Source organism: Anneissia japonica, unplaced genomic scaffold (assembly GCF_011630105.1).
Source record: "Anneissia japonica isolate Jap-2015-1 unplaced genomic scaffold, ASM1163010v1 scaffold287905_len56678_cov185, whole genome shotgun sequence".
NCBI lineage: Eukaryota > Metazoa > Echinodermata > Crinoidea > Comatulida > Comatulidae > Anneissia > Anneissia japonica.
The window spans coordinates 40,773-54,055 of NW_022751508.1; the positions used below are offsets into that span (position 1 = coordinate 40,773).

Genomic DNA, 13,283 nt, shown 5'->3' on the forward strand with positions numbered 1-13,283 from the left:
TATATGTATTGTATAAAATAAGAACAAAAACTGAGTGTTTTTATGTTTCAAATGAAAAACAGTTATAATCACCAATATATACAGTATAAATAAATACATTAGAATTTGAAATACATTTTAATACAACAAAATAGTATTTATTATCAAAACTTCCTCCATATAATTTATTACTGAAAACATATTATATTCTCTCTATACAATTTAAAACGGTATTCTGTATAGTTTTCTTTCTATAATAAATGAATATTTGATTCTTGATCATTACTGAGCTTTATTCAACATTTTATAATTCCTAAACATATGATTGCAGTAATGAGATATGCATAGGCGTAGATCCCGGGGGGATATATCCCCGAATATTTGGCAAGGGGGGGGGGGAGATGGTCCATTGTATCATCCCCCACAGAAATAATTGGCACTGTCTTATGCGCTTATAAAGATGAAAATTAGCATAATGTATTAATGTTAACAAAATTATTTTATCTGGTACCAATCTAAGCTCTTCTTTCCTTAGATGTTAGATGTGCTTGCAAAGAGAGCCACATATCACATTGAAGGGTGTGTACGACATCAGTAATGTTATGTCAATTCCAAGAATGTTTAAGGCTATATCGGTTGATGAGGAATTAATTGATTAGGTCTATAATAGCAAATTGCATCAATTTATTGTGCAAAAACTAGGTTTCCAGCTTCAGAGGGGGGCACATCCCCTGTCCGCACAAGGGCACACATTGGCGCTAACACCAGGCGCTTAACAGGGGTCTTGGGTCAGAGTGTGTATTTATTTTCCCGGTTAGTAATTTACCATACCCACCCCACCCCCCATATAGAAAACGATACGCCGACATAGGGCTTATCTTATTTATAATATAGGCCACACACGTGTGTTTGAAACTAAATATAAGCATTTTCATCATGGTTTTATTTATTACAAACATATTCTTTCACCATCAATACACATTGAGGCCCTTCTTTTAGGTTAAAACGATCTATCTTAAATTTGTCTTTCTTAAGTTTGGGACTATTAAGTGTTTAAATAACTCAAAAGGATAAACCTAAAAAAGCCCTAAAAAAAAGACGGGCGAAGCCCGCAAAATATTTTTGTTTTTAATTCTAATTTCGTCGGAATTGATGAAAACTCCCTAAAATGTGCAATTTATAGAGGAAATTGGCCTACCTTAACAAGAAATGCGCGCAAAGAATTTGAGAATTTTAGGCATTTTCAGAGGATGCATTTGTCAAGAGGTGGGGAAAGACTTTCCAAAGATGGATATTTTCCCCTTGTCCCCCGGTGTTTTTAATTCTAATTTCGTTGGAATTGATAAAAAAAAAAGGGGGGGGGGAATTTTTAGAGGAAATTGGCCCATTTTAACAAGAAATGCGCGCGAAATTTGAGGTTTATAGGCACTTTCAGGGGATGAAAGGGCATTTATAAAGGGGTGGGGAAGATTTCCAAAGATAGATATTTTCCCCTTGTCCCCCAGTGGTTACGCCATCGTGCAGCATAGATCAAAGGAGTTATGACAGATTTTGTGGAGAAGGGGTTGCAGGGTGTTGTGAGTCATTATAATATCTTCCTTTTTATTCTTGTCTTTATTTTTCTCTTCTCTTTTTCTTTCCTTTTCCTCTTCTTTCTCTTTCCCTCCCTCTCCCCACTTTCTTTTCTCTTATTACCCAGCCCGGTACGACAGCTTGGTCAGCCCGGTAAAAACCGTCAGGGGAGAGGCAGTTCCCCCCCCTGGATCTGTCTCTTATACACATCTAGATGTGTATAAGAGACAGGAAAAATACTTTTCTACGCCACTGGAGATATGCTCTCATTTATCATATTCAATATGGACAATAATAACAGAAATCATCATAAATACTCAAATAATGCATTGTGATCATTCATTTGCTCATACTACCTTGTATGTCGAAATATAAAAGATGTACATTAGGTAACTATAGTAATAGATTACATTTTTCCATTATATAATATTATATACTATAATGGTTATAGTCTAAATATACAAAACAATCAACAAGGTTATAGCAAAACTTATCAAAACACACATCATCTATAGACATAACAACAACAACCATCTAACACACCTACCAAACTCACACCTATCCAGTGGTCTCTAGTACACATTCAGATGCTTCAAAAGCGGTTCTAGTGGTGTTTATTTTCAGAGCTGATGTTTTAGAGTAACATTCCGCAAACTGTGGGTTGTGACCAAAATATTCTGGTTGGTCGCAAACCCTTGACAGAAATCACCAAAATCAGCTAGCTCAATTCTGTTGATGAATGACAAGAGCGTATCCACTTTCTCATTTGGGGGGGGGGGGCTGATAAGTATCCATACCCACCCCAGCCACACCATGGTTGGGGCTGAGGTGAGCAAATTTTAAGAATAGGCCCCTCAAGATGCTCGGAAATGGCACTCTCATATGGTAAAAATGGTTTTTCAAGGCAGTGTTCCTCGAAAAAATTATTGACTTCCTCCCTAAGGGAGCTATGCTCCCCCTCCCTTAGACACCCCTCCCGTCACGGGCGTCGCAAAGGTTTAATCAAGGACCTTTAGCCTGGGAGTCGCAAAGCAAATTATGATTATGGTACCTCTAGCAAAGAGTATAATTTTAACTGCAAGAGGTCTGACTGCCCTGATTTTGTATGCAGCAAGGTATGCAGGTAATGGAACGCTAAAATTACTGCCACAAAATAGGGGGCGCCTACACATAATTTAGAAACGCGTCTGCGTTGCTTGAACCTTTGACCACGCCCCTTCGTGGAAGTACTTTTTGCATTCCAATGAATCCCCGGCAGTTGGACCTCTTGCAGTTTTATACTCTTTGCCTCTAGATACCCAGAAATGGCATTCATTCAGACTTCAAATTTGAATATTTTATCTCCATTTTCAAAAAAATGTTTACAAATGTAGGCGGGTCCTGAGCCAGCTGGGCAACCCAAACCCACTGGACTAATATGATATACTGTATGTCCAGTCGATGTCAGTGACACATTACGCTGTTATGTATCAACAAAGCCCTTTTGGATCAGGGTGCAATAGAGTAAGGGCCCTACCGGACACTACCTATAGAGGAACCGAAGGTGCCTCCTAAGGATCCAGGGCCTTTGGAGCAAATTTTAAGAATAGGACCCTCTAGACACTCGGAAATGACACTCTCAGATGGTAAAAATGCTTTTTCAAAGCAGTGTTCCTCGACAAATGACTTCCTCCCGACAAGAGCTATGTTCCCCCTCCCTTAGACACCCTTCTTCTCATGGGCGTCACAAAGGTCTAATCAAGAACCTATAGGCTTTTCTATATACTGGGGAGTCGCAAAGCAAATTATGATTATGGCACATCTAGATGCCCGGAAATGGCACTCATTCAGACTTAAAATTTGAATATTTTTTCTCAATTTGTTTTTATTTTGACAAATGTAGGGTGGCACTGGCTGGCCGGCTGCGCACCCCACCCCACTGGCACTGTATGCCACGATGTCAGAGACACATTATGCTGTTATGTCAAAGGCATTGGCAATCAGTTTGCTATAGAGCGAGGACCCTACTGGACCCTCATGGGTAGGGGTACTAAAGGGGCCCCTAAGGGCCGATGGCCATGCGGACCGCCACACAAGAGCGCATAGGCGTTACGCCACTGAGCATGGATAGCTGTTCTATAGCTGGGGTACTACAATCTGGCTAAAAAAACTCAGTTTTTAGGTGTCTTTCTTTTTTGGCCTTTTTTACATCCTGATTTATGAAGTTGTCAGAGAAAATCGCCGTCGGGGATATAGCATTGTGTTCGTCATCAATCAATAGAAAATTTTTCACCCACTGCTGGATCTGCCACAGAACTGGGGGGGGGGGGTGATAAAGTCATCAATCTGCATAGTTTGTTGTACATTTGCAATGATCCAAGAAAGTACAATGTGGCTACAATCTTCAATGTTCATTATAATTTTGTCGTAATATTTACTATTGTTTTGCATTGTTCATTTATTTTAAATCTAAATTTAAAATCCCAGTCCCAAAATGGTGCACTAGGGCACCATTTAAGAATGAATTAAGAATGTGTGGATGTGTGGGGGTCAGTGGATTGCGATCTTTCTGAAGGCCAACGTTGTTCTACAAGTTTGTGGAATGATTTTCTATAGCATACAGTACCTGTATTATGCAAAAATATTTCTTTTTCAAAAACCAGTATTTCCTTTTACCCACTTGCATCTGTACTGCATGTAATAATTCCCCCTACAAACACATACACACAATCTAAACACACAATTAATACCTACTGTACACACATACACCCCTAAAGTACTATAATCTGAACTGTATTCAACAAGTAAGATTCTAAATATTGAGAGGCTACAAAAGTCAATGTCTTTTTTTTTGGTTGTGCTCTTGTTCCTGTAAATCTCTTCCATTGCAACATAAAATAAGACAGCCCACAGCAACCTTCTCTCCCCCCTCCCCATCCCTTAAGCCTGGGATTCACTGCACCCGAAGGTCTTCAGCCGACAAGATTCTATGAAGAACGCAGTGAGTGCCTGGCTTTACATGTACAGTAAACTATTCTGAGTATAAAAAATAAGACAGTCAAAAATACCTGTATTGCTGAAAAGCAAATTCTCCCATTGAGCATTTAAAAATATTTTGCCAACCAATTTCTCAAGGAAAATATTTCAAAATTTAAAATTTATGTTTAGTTTTTAGAGGAAAATACTGTACGTTAAAAACTATTATTATAGTATAGAGCACTATGATATAAATTTAAATTGACTCAATAGGCTGACCATTCTACATTAATGCAACTGATTTACCGTACAGGTTACTAGGGAATATATTAAATCTATAGAATCATATCCCTTCACATCTAACTCATCAATCAACAATTAATTGACACAGTAAATTACAACAGAGTATTAAATGCATACACTGTGTACCATTGTACACATGCTTAAACTAAAGATAAAATGCTTTGAAATCACCTTTTCTTGTCACATGACATTCAAGGTCATAAGTTACAATAATTATACTTTGATTACTAGAGGTCCTATAATTTGAAAGAAAGTTGCAACATGAGCCACTTGTGGTGTCATATTGGGGGCCATTGTATGCATGTTTTTTTTTTTCTTGTCCGTTTCCTTCCGTTGTTGTCAAGCGCCTCAAGGTTGGTCCAACGGGAAGCGCTATACAAATTGCAAATTATTATTATTATGAACAAACGTAATGCCTATGCTACAGTGTGACGATTGCATAAATAAATTCAAAAAGAAATTGATTCTCAATAGGCTATTAATAATTATTATATTAAACGTAGTTTTTGCTTGACTAAAATAGTGTAACGCCTTAGCTAGGCATACAGCATCGCGTTCATTTAGGTTTGTTCTAAAAATAGTAGGCGACTAGGCCTAGGCCTCTTACTTATGCACAGGACAACTGAAATTCGTAAGTAAATGGGTATTTGTGGCAAGCCTCTAGCTAGGGTGCCAGTCCAAGGGTATCTCCAAAATAACTATAGTATAATAAGAGAAAGTCATACGGTAGCTGAAATAGTATTAGCTAGTAGTCTAGTAGTACTAACGTGTAGTACTACGTCTGTACTGAGGCCTATTTTAATACACTACTTAGGCTCTTCTTTACCCATCTTGAATTTAGAGGTTGAAGAATGTTGTTAATTTTTTCCAATCATAGTGGTGTAGAATAGCCTTAACAACATTTTCCTGAAAAAATAATGTGATACGGCCCTTCGTTATGTAGTTATGAATTTTAAATAACATGAGGTCAAGAATTTAGCCTCAAAACATATCTTATTTTTGTTGGTTACATGCACCACTGTCTTCAGATGTTGGCCCCAATATGACAGACTGAGGGCATCTAGTAATCTACAGTAAGACCTGAACCGCTCATGTTGCAACTCTATCTATAGAGGAACTCTATTGATTACTTATGAAGAGCGCCACCAACGAACAAAACTAGCATCATTTGTATAAAACAATACAGACAAAAGTTAATAATATTGAATTAAAATTGAAAATATTTGATACAGTACAAAAATGTACATATGAGGAGCCCATAAACTAAACAGGGAAGGGACAAGCATGAAAAAAGGTACAAAACAATGCCATGCTAAGCTCTGATCAATTGCAGGTCAAATAAGTCACAATTCATAAACAAAGAAAGCCCATTTAACCAGAAGTGTGCACACATATCCAGAAATACACCAATAATCTATCAAGTTTACAATACGCTAACAATTAAAGACATGTGTAGAAGGTACTGTACATCTAAATACTGGTTTTACCTTTGATTACTGTAGTAAGTATTATGCCATGGCAAAATGAATTTACTTTTGGATAATAAAGTATTTTTGAATTTGAAAGCTACATTCAATAGTGAAATTCATAAGATATCATTAATTATCTAACAAAATCTTATTTTAGGAGTTGGCATTTGATAATAAAATTACACTCTTTAACAAACCAGATTTATTCACTATCAAAACATTCATCAGTATGATTATCATTCTTGATTAGTGCCAGAGAAATGTCATTATGATTTGACTGGCCCACCAATGCATATTTTCTTTCATAAGAAAAGAAGCGAAGTACAAATGCTACAATGCAATAAACGACTGTGAGAAAAAACATATCCATTAGAAGATGCCACGTGAAAGCTACAGTTATAAACATGACGTTTTTATGGTCTTCCCGAGACCAAGGTTCACCTGAAGGTGGGTTGTATAAGACGATGGCTATCATCCAGAACCATGTGCCTTGCAGCATTGTACATGTTATTCGCATGATTTTAAAAAATTTCTCATCACTACCCCACGCTTCTCCGAGAACACCACAGAAACATCCAAAGATAGCGATTACCAACATGATGTGAAGATGCACATCAAGTTCACTTCGATGATGAACGTGAAAATAGAATATCATCCCTTCTACAGCAAAGGCAATAGCACCGAAAATCTTCTCATACCTTTTGACTGACGGTAATGCCGTTTTTGATAGTGCCATAATCATTCCATACAAGCCAAAATATGTATACATCGTGCAATGCTGCCACTCAACTGAGTACTGAAATTCACCATCTGCTCCTACGAGAGTCCATTTTGGGGATGGGTATGACATTTCTCCAATTACTCCTGCGATGGCAAAGATGATAATAACAATGGCTTCAATGGGAAGTCTGCTGAGTAGACGCATGAGGGCACTCTTCTTACGATGCACTGCACCATTTTCATGGTATGACAGTTGGATGATCCACCAAATAGCAAAACAAATAAAGAAGGAGCCTGGGGCTACATGGCCTAAAAACGTTCCCATTGTCTGGTACTACAGTACAGTATACGGTATATATCTACAAATAAAAAATATATATAAGATACATGGCAGGAACTGTTACATTTAAATGAAACATGAAAAATTTAAAATAGAGGGGCCCAGCGATCAACTTTTCAGATGTTGCAACACCTGGAGCCTCTGGCATTTTTTTAATGCATGCATTTTGATCTTTGAGGTTGACAGAGAAGGAATATATTACATATTCTTTGGTACCAAAAAGCCAATATTTACCTTTTTTGGTTTTCTGAAAATTTGGGACACAGAGAAAGAATGCATGAAAATGTGGGAGACTCCTGATCGAATCAGCAGGTCTAGACAAATCATGCCAGCTGGGTCCCACTGATTCTGCCTGAAAACCAAAATTTCTTTTTAATTGATTTACTTTATTCAAGATGACAGAATATTATATAATAATAATAATATATATATTATATATTATATTATTATAATATTATTATTATTATTATTATTAAGGATTCAGGAATACAGTATCGTTTATATTTATTGCATATAGGCTCACAGTTAGTATGTTATTGCCATGTAATCATATGAAGCGATACTGCAAGATATAAAAAATATGCTGTGGTTAGAGATATGGTACCGTTATTTCTACTTGAATTTGCTAGAGGGATGGCATTACGTTACCATCACCCAATGAAGTGCTGAAACCTGTGTGACGTCATCTTTCAAAATTGGCAACATGAGCAGTGTGACCAGCGAACAATGTAGGCCTACTTGATTAGCACCTGATTAGCAAGGCAAAGAGTACAGTATTTTTCTTATAATACTGTCATCGATAAATAGGCGTAAGGGTTCCACTCATAAGAGTCATGTCATTTATCTATAACCATATCAGTCTTTGGTCTAATCTATTTACATGACAAAACTTGCACTTGCATGTGTATTCAAAGTGTATCGATATTTTGGTTGGATTGTAAAGCATGGTAATTTCGAGTACTTTATATTCAGTCTTATAAGACTGAATATAATATAAGTTTTAGTCCAAGGCTGGCTTTTTGGACTAAAGCTTGGGATGAGATTTTGGGGGTTGAGAACCTCAGACTTACTGTCACTTGGTATGACCACGGAGGAATTACTGTAGTTTATGACTGATGACTGATGCCACCACAGATCGATCTATCACTACAAGCGAAGCTTCTACTGTAATATTACCCAGTACATCGTTCGCTTTTCACCGCTCATGTGATCTGCAATACGGTACCGTATCTTAACTTCCATTTGATAAAGGTACGGTAAATTGCATTATCCCATAAATTGCCACCAGCAGCATGATGACATTGTTCAAAAATTGTTCGCTGTGATCCTGCTTTCCTGCTGAGTTGTTACACAAAAGCGACATAAGACAAGGCAAACTCAAGCACAAAACAAGTCCATAATTGAGCCAAAAATGAATACAGTAAATAAAATTAAAAATGCAACGAGTACAGAACAATTAATGGAAATCTTCTATCGCATATTCTATATATAAACCAAGAGATACATTACATGACGTAACACCTTTACTGTAAAATAGCCAAGACTGCAGGCCTATACAATAACAATGTGTTAGCTTTCTTATGAGAAAGGATGGTATACTGTAATTAATTTTACCCTTTCCTGATATAGAATAACATTTGACCTGACCATTAGGCCTACTATGTGAAAGATAATACAGTACTCCATTAGTTATGTACCGGTAACTTATTATTACAGTGTCATGAATAACAATATTTTGCGTTAAGTTTTAGTTAAAATCAATTTAGTATCTTCTTTTTGTATTTGTATTTTGTTTTCACAATCACTAATATGGTGGGTTGCTACCTGTATGATTCAAAAATGAACCCAATAAAATTCAAATCAAACTCCAAGAAAAGTAATAAATGCCATCGTGTTGGGATTCAATAGTTCGACATTTACTGTGGAGTGTATTTAAAAAAAAATGTGTTTTGAGCAGGGCGTTGTTAACTACAACTCCCTACTTGGAGTTACACTTTCATATCAGGCTAAATCAAATATATATTTGCACATAGTCAATAGAAAAATATTGGTCTGGAAACTAAGCGCGCGTAACTATGTCACTGTGCTTCATCCTTTTAATCTATGTTTTCAGGATCATCGAAGCGTGACCCTGCAAAGTTTCTAAGTACTGTACGTTCACATACGATATCCAAAATAAAGTTCAGATTCAGACAGTTTTCGCTATATTTCGCTCATTTTATATATAAATTTGATTTAATAGAACAAGTTTATTATTGTACACATGCCTGGTGATAATTGCTACTTCAATTTTTGTGGAGTAAGTCATCGGAAAGGGAAGAAAAACCCTGAAGGGTTTTGTAGGTTTGTATAACTATTGATAAAAGCTTGTCTTACACAATATCTGTATTTAACTGGTTCATACCTGATGATCATTATCTGTACAAATATTTCAAAAGAACAGTTAAGCTAGTGAAAGTTTCAGACCTTCAGAAAATAGACAAAATGAGGATATGTGCAGGAAGGTCAATAAGACATGCCATCCCTATGCAGGTTGATGTTGAAGATCAACCATTTTCTACGAAAGATTTCTACCGTTCGATAGAATGCCAAGTACTCATTTATGGAGATAAATATTACACATGTGAAGAGAGAGTTACTATCATGGCCGGCGGAAGCGGGGGGACCTGGGGCCCCCACTTTTTGGCAAAAAATATATAATGTCTGGAGATTTTTGTATGGCTGCTGAGAAAGTTTACCTTACCATTTTTATGAGGGGGAAAACCTTGAATTTTGAAGAACAAAGTCATTAGACACCTAGATCAAAAGTCGAGAAATTTCCCGCCATCTAGAAATCAAAATTTTCCCGGGGGAGGAGAGGATAGGTCGTTTATAAAAGAAGGGGCTCAATGTGTAATGATGTTGAAAGAATATGTTTGTAATAAATAAATCCATAAGGAAAATGCTTATATTCAGTTTAAAAAAACGAGTGTGGCCATATATAACACAAGAGCATTTCTTGTTGAGGTAGGCCAATTTCCTCTAAAAATTGCACATTTTAGGGAGTTTTGATCAATTCTGACGAAATTAGAATTAAAAAAACACAAAAATTGTTCGCGCATTTGTTAGGGTTAAGGCACGGCTTGCCCTCCTTTGCCTTCTAAGTTATTTAAAAACATAATAGTCCCAAACTTGAGAAAGAAAATTTAAGATAGATCATTTTACCTAAAAGAAGGGCCTCAATGTGTAATGATGGTGAAAGAATAGGCCTATGATTGTCAGGGGTTTATTTATGAATTTGAGTAGCAGGAGAAATTTGAAACAGGAGAGTAAATTATAGGGGGGGGTGCCTAGGCCCCCATCGGGGTCAAGGGGCAAAGCCCTGGTCGGGGGTCAAGGGGGCGAAGCGCCATTGCGCTCCAGGGTATTAGAGTTTTTTAAGCCCATTTGATGGCATTTCTCTACATCATTTTTTTTGAGTAGGTTAGAATAGGCCTAGAATTTACGAATTTTTCGAGCTCAACATCGGAATTTAAGGTCAGAATATTGATTCAATAATTGAAATACATTCTTTTTTAAGTTTATAAACATTTAATAAAATCCACCCAAATAAATTGAAAATACAATTTTTATAATGATGAAGTTGATTACTTTTCACAAATATGTTGAAATTTGTGGGGATTCACCATTTAGGCCTATGCGCCCTAGATCTGCGTTGAAGAAAACAAAGGAGAGCAAAAAATAGTTCTAAAATTTACGCAGATATCGAAAAGGAATGGATACCACATTGGAAAAAAATGTCTCATGTGATGTCGTAAATTGAGACGATTTGGGCTTGCTTTGCCGTTTAATCATTGTAGGCCTACTATCTATAACTCTGAAATTGTGAGTGTAAACAGCATTCAATATAGTTGGTTCGCCTTGCTACCTCCGCCACCGAGTGTAAACGAATTTGAGCCAGTGTTGGTTTTTTTCTTATTATTTATCATTTCCGAAATATCTATGTCATCACAAAGAGGGCTAGTAAAATTAAAATAAAATGAAAATAAAAAGGTTCATAGTCATACACAAATTAATTTAAAAATGACGATCTGTTTTTTTCTTCTCCGCGGTAAGAAAACCCGGAAGCCCAATGTACGGAAAAAGAGTTTGGGCGATCTATATATAGTCATCACCGGAGCACGTGGTGGAGGAGAAATTTCTATTATCTTATTGGCTAACATGTGATTTGGAGGCGTGGCTTCTTTGATGGACTCACCCAGGCGCGACTACCGAACTTTGAACTTTAGCTTTGTTTACGCCGTGGGTTCATGAAAGTCAAACATGGAGTCTGAGAATTGGTAGACATTTTAACGAACTTTCAACAGAAAGAAACATCGAAATTGGTGCATACTATTGCAAATTAACTTCGTGTAGGTAAATAAGGTTCTTTACAGGCCTGTTGCACTATTTATATTGGTGGTTTTTGTATTAATTTTTGTACAGCATTGATTGAAGTAGCCGGCGAAAACATCGTAGTAGCCGATCAAATGCGCCGGCCGCCGGCTCTTAAATAAACCCCTGATTGTAATAAATAAAACCACGATGAAAATGCTTATATTTAGTTTCAAACACACATGTGTAATAATAAAATAAGCCCTATGTCGTATTGTTTTCTATATTGGGGGGTGGGGGGTGGTATGTATCACATCAAGTCATAAATTACTAACCGGGAAAATTATTACCTTTGCCACCACCCCCCTGACCCAAGACCCCTGTTACGCGCCTGCTTATAAGTTGGGCCCCCCCCCCCACTTTGAAAAACATTCCGCCGGGCCTGACTATCCATCGTAGACAAAAAATGAGGCGCAGTGATGCAAGAGACCATGTTCCAGCCAAACCTAAAGCTCCTGTCAGCCTCACTTCTGCAAAGCGGTTAAGCTGACTTTACAAGCCAATTGTTTAAAATGCAGCTAGAATGACAAATTAATGCACTAGTCTGAAATAAAAAAAAAAAACAGCACTGAATTGAGCCATGATGTACTGAAAATGATCTCCAGACATCATGATGAAATGAGTCCCTTTATAAGATTATTCTGGCAGCAACAACAAAAAATTGCTTCAAGCTGCTGGAATGGAAGAAGATATCATCCTATATGATCATAAGATGGTGTCTTTCAAATTGCTTCAAAATCATCTGCTGCATATGATGAACTGAGGGGTACTTTGTGTAGTATAGAGATGCTTGGACACAACTAAAAAGGTTAGATCGTTTAAGCCGCCGAATAGTAGTATGTATTTTTAAACATATTTATATGTAGGCCTATCTATTATTTAACTACGACCAAAGCTTAAATAAATAATAGGCCAGCTTACATTACTACAGTAAATGACATTTACATTTTAAATTATATCAAAGCATATTGATTTAGGGCTAAAATAAGCAGCGACAACCACTAGCGTTTGATCCATAGGCCTAGGCCCATGCCGAAACGACCCAGGCAAGAGCGACCCCAGGCCGAAACGATCTGTTACCGCCTAATGATCGTACGAATAACTAAAAAAACAGTCTAGGGCCTAGACATTGCAGGCTTAGCCAAGAACTAGGTTCTGCTCTTTTTGGGTGAGAGTTTTAACACATGAAATGGCGCTAATGAACTTTAGTAATACTTCTATCTTCAAAACTTGTCTTTTTACCTACTGTGTGCTCCTAACAATATCTTACGATGTTTCTTCATTCAGATTCTGCTTAACAACATCGGTTTTTAGCATTTTATTACTAAAAACAAGGTAATTTAACAAAAGGACGCACATCTCCGCTCTCGAACATAGCGCGTGCGTACAGTCCTTTGATCTTTGCTGTGGCATCGACAATCCGATACTAGTTGCGAGTACAGCCGTCAATTATTAGTCTATGCGTGCCATTCGTTTTATGGTGTTAGTTTTTATTTTATTAATTTTGGGTACTTCGCAATGTCTGTTACATT

At 37.0% G+C, this 13,283-nt stretch overlaps 1 protein-coding gene across 3 annotated transcripts; it reads right to left on the reverse strand.

The window, feature by feature from the left end:
* Window positions 1-1,873: 1,873 nt before the first annotated feature.
* LOC117121753 (transmembrane protein 45B-like) lies at window positions 1,874-13,085 on the reverse strand. 3 transcript variants are annotated; one of them, XM_033267053.1, is made up of 3 exons: window positions 12,994-13,083; window positions 7,573-7,690; window positions 1,874-7,357 (listed from the first exon to the last, which is right to left on the reverse strand). In XM_033267053.1, exon 3 carries the CDS (start codon window positions 7,321-7,323, stop codon window positions 6,481-6,483), a length of 843 nt encoding a protein of 280 aa, XP_033122944.1. In that variant the 5' UTR covers window positions 7,324-7,357; window positions 7,573-7,690; window positions 12,994-13,083; the 3' UTR covers window positions 1,874-6,480. The 3 variants fall into 3 exon arrangements, with proteins under 3 accessions (XP_033122944.1, XP_033122943.1, XP_033122945.1); XM_033267052.1 differs by lacking the exon at window positions 7,573-7,690 and having other exon boundaries at window positions 12,994-13,085; XM_033267054.1 differs by lacking the exon at window positions 7,573-7,690 and having other exon boundaries at window positions 12,998-13,083.
* Between the last annotated feature and the right edge of the window lie 198 nt (window positions 13,086-13,283).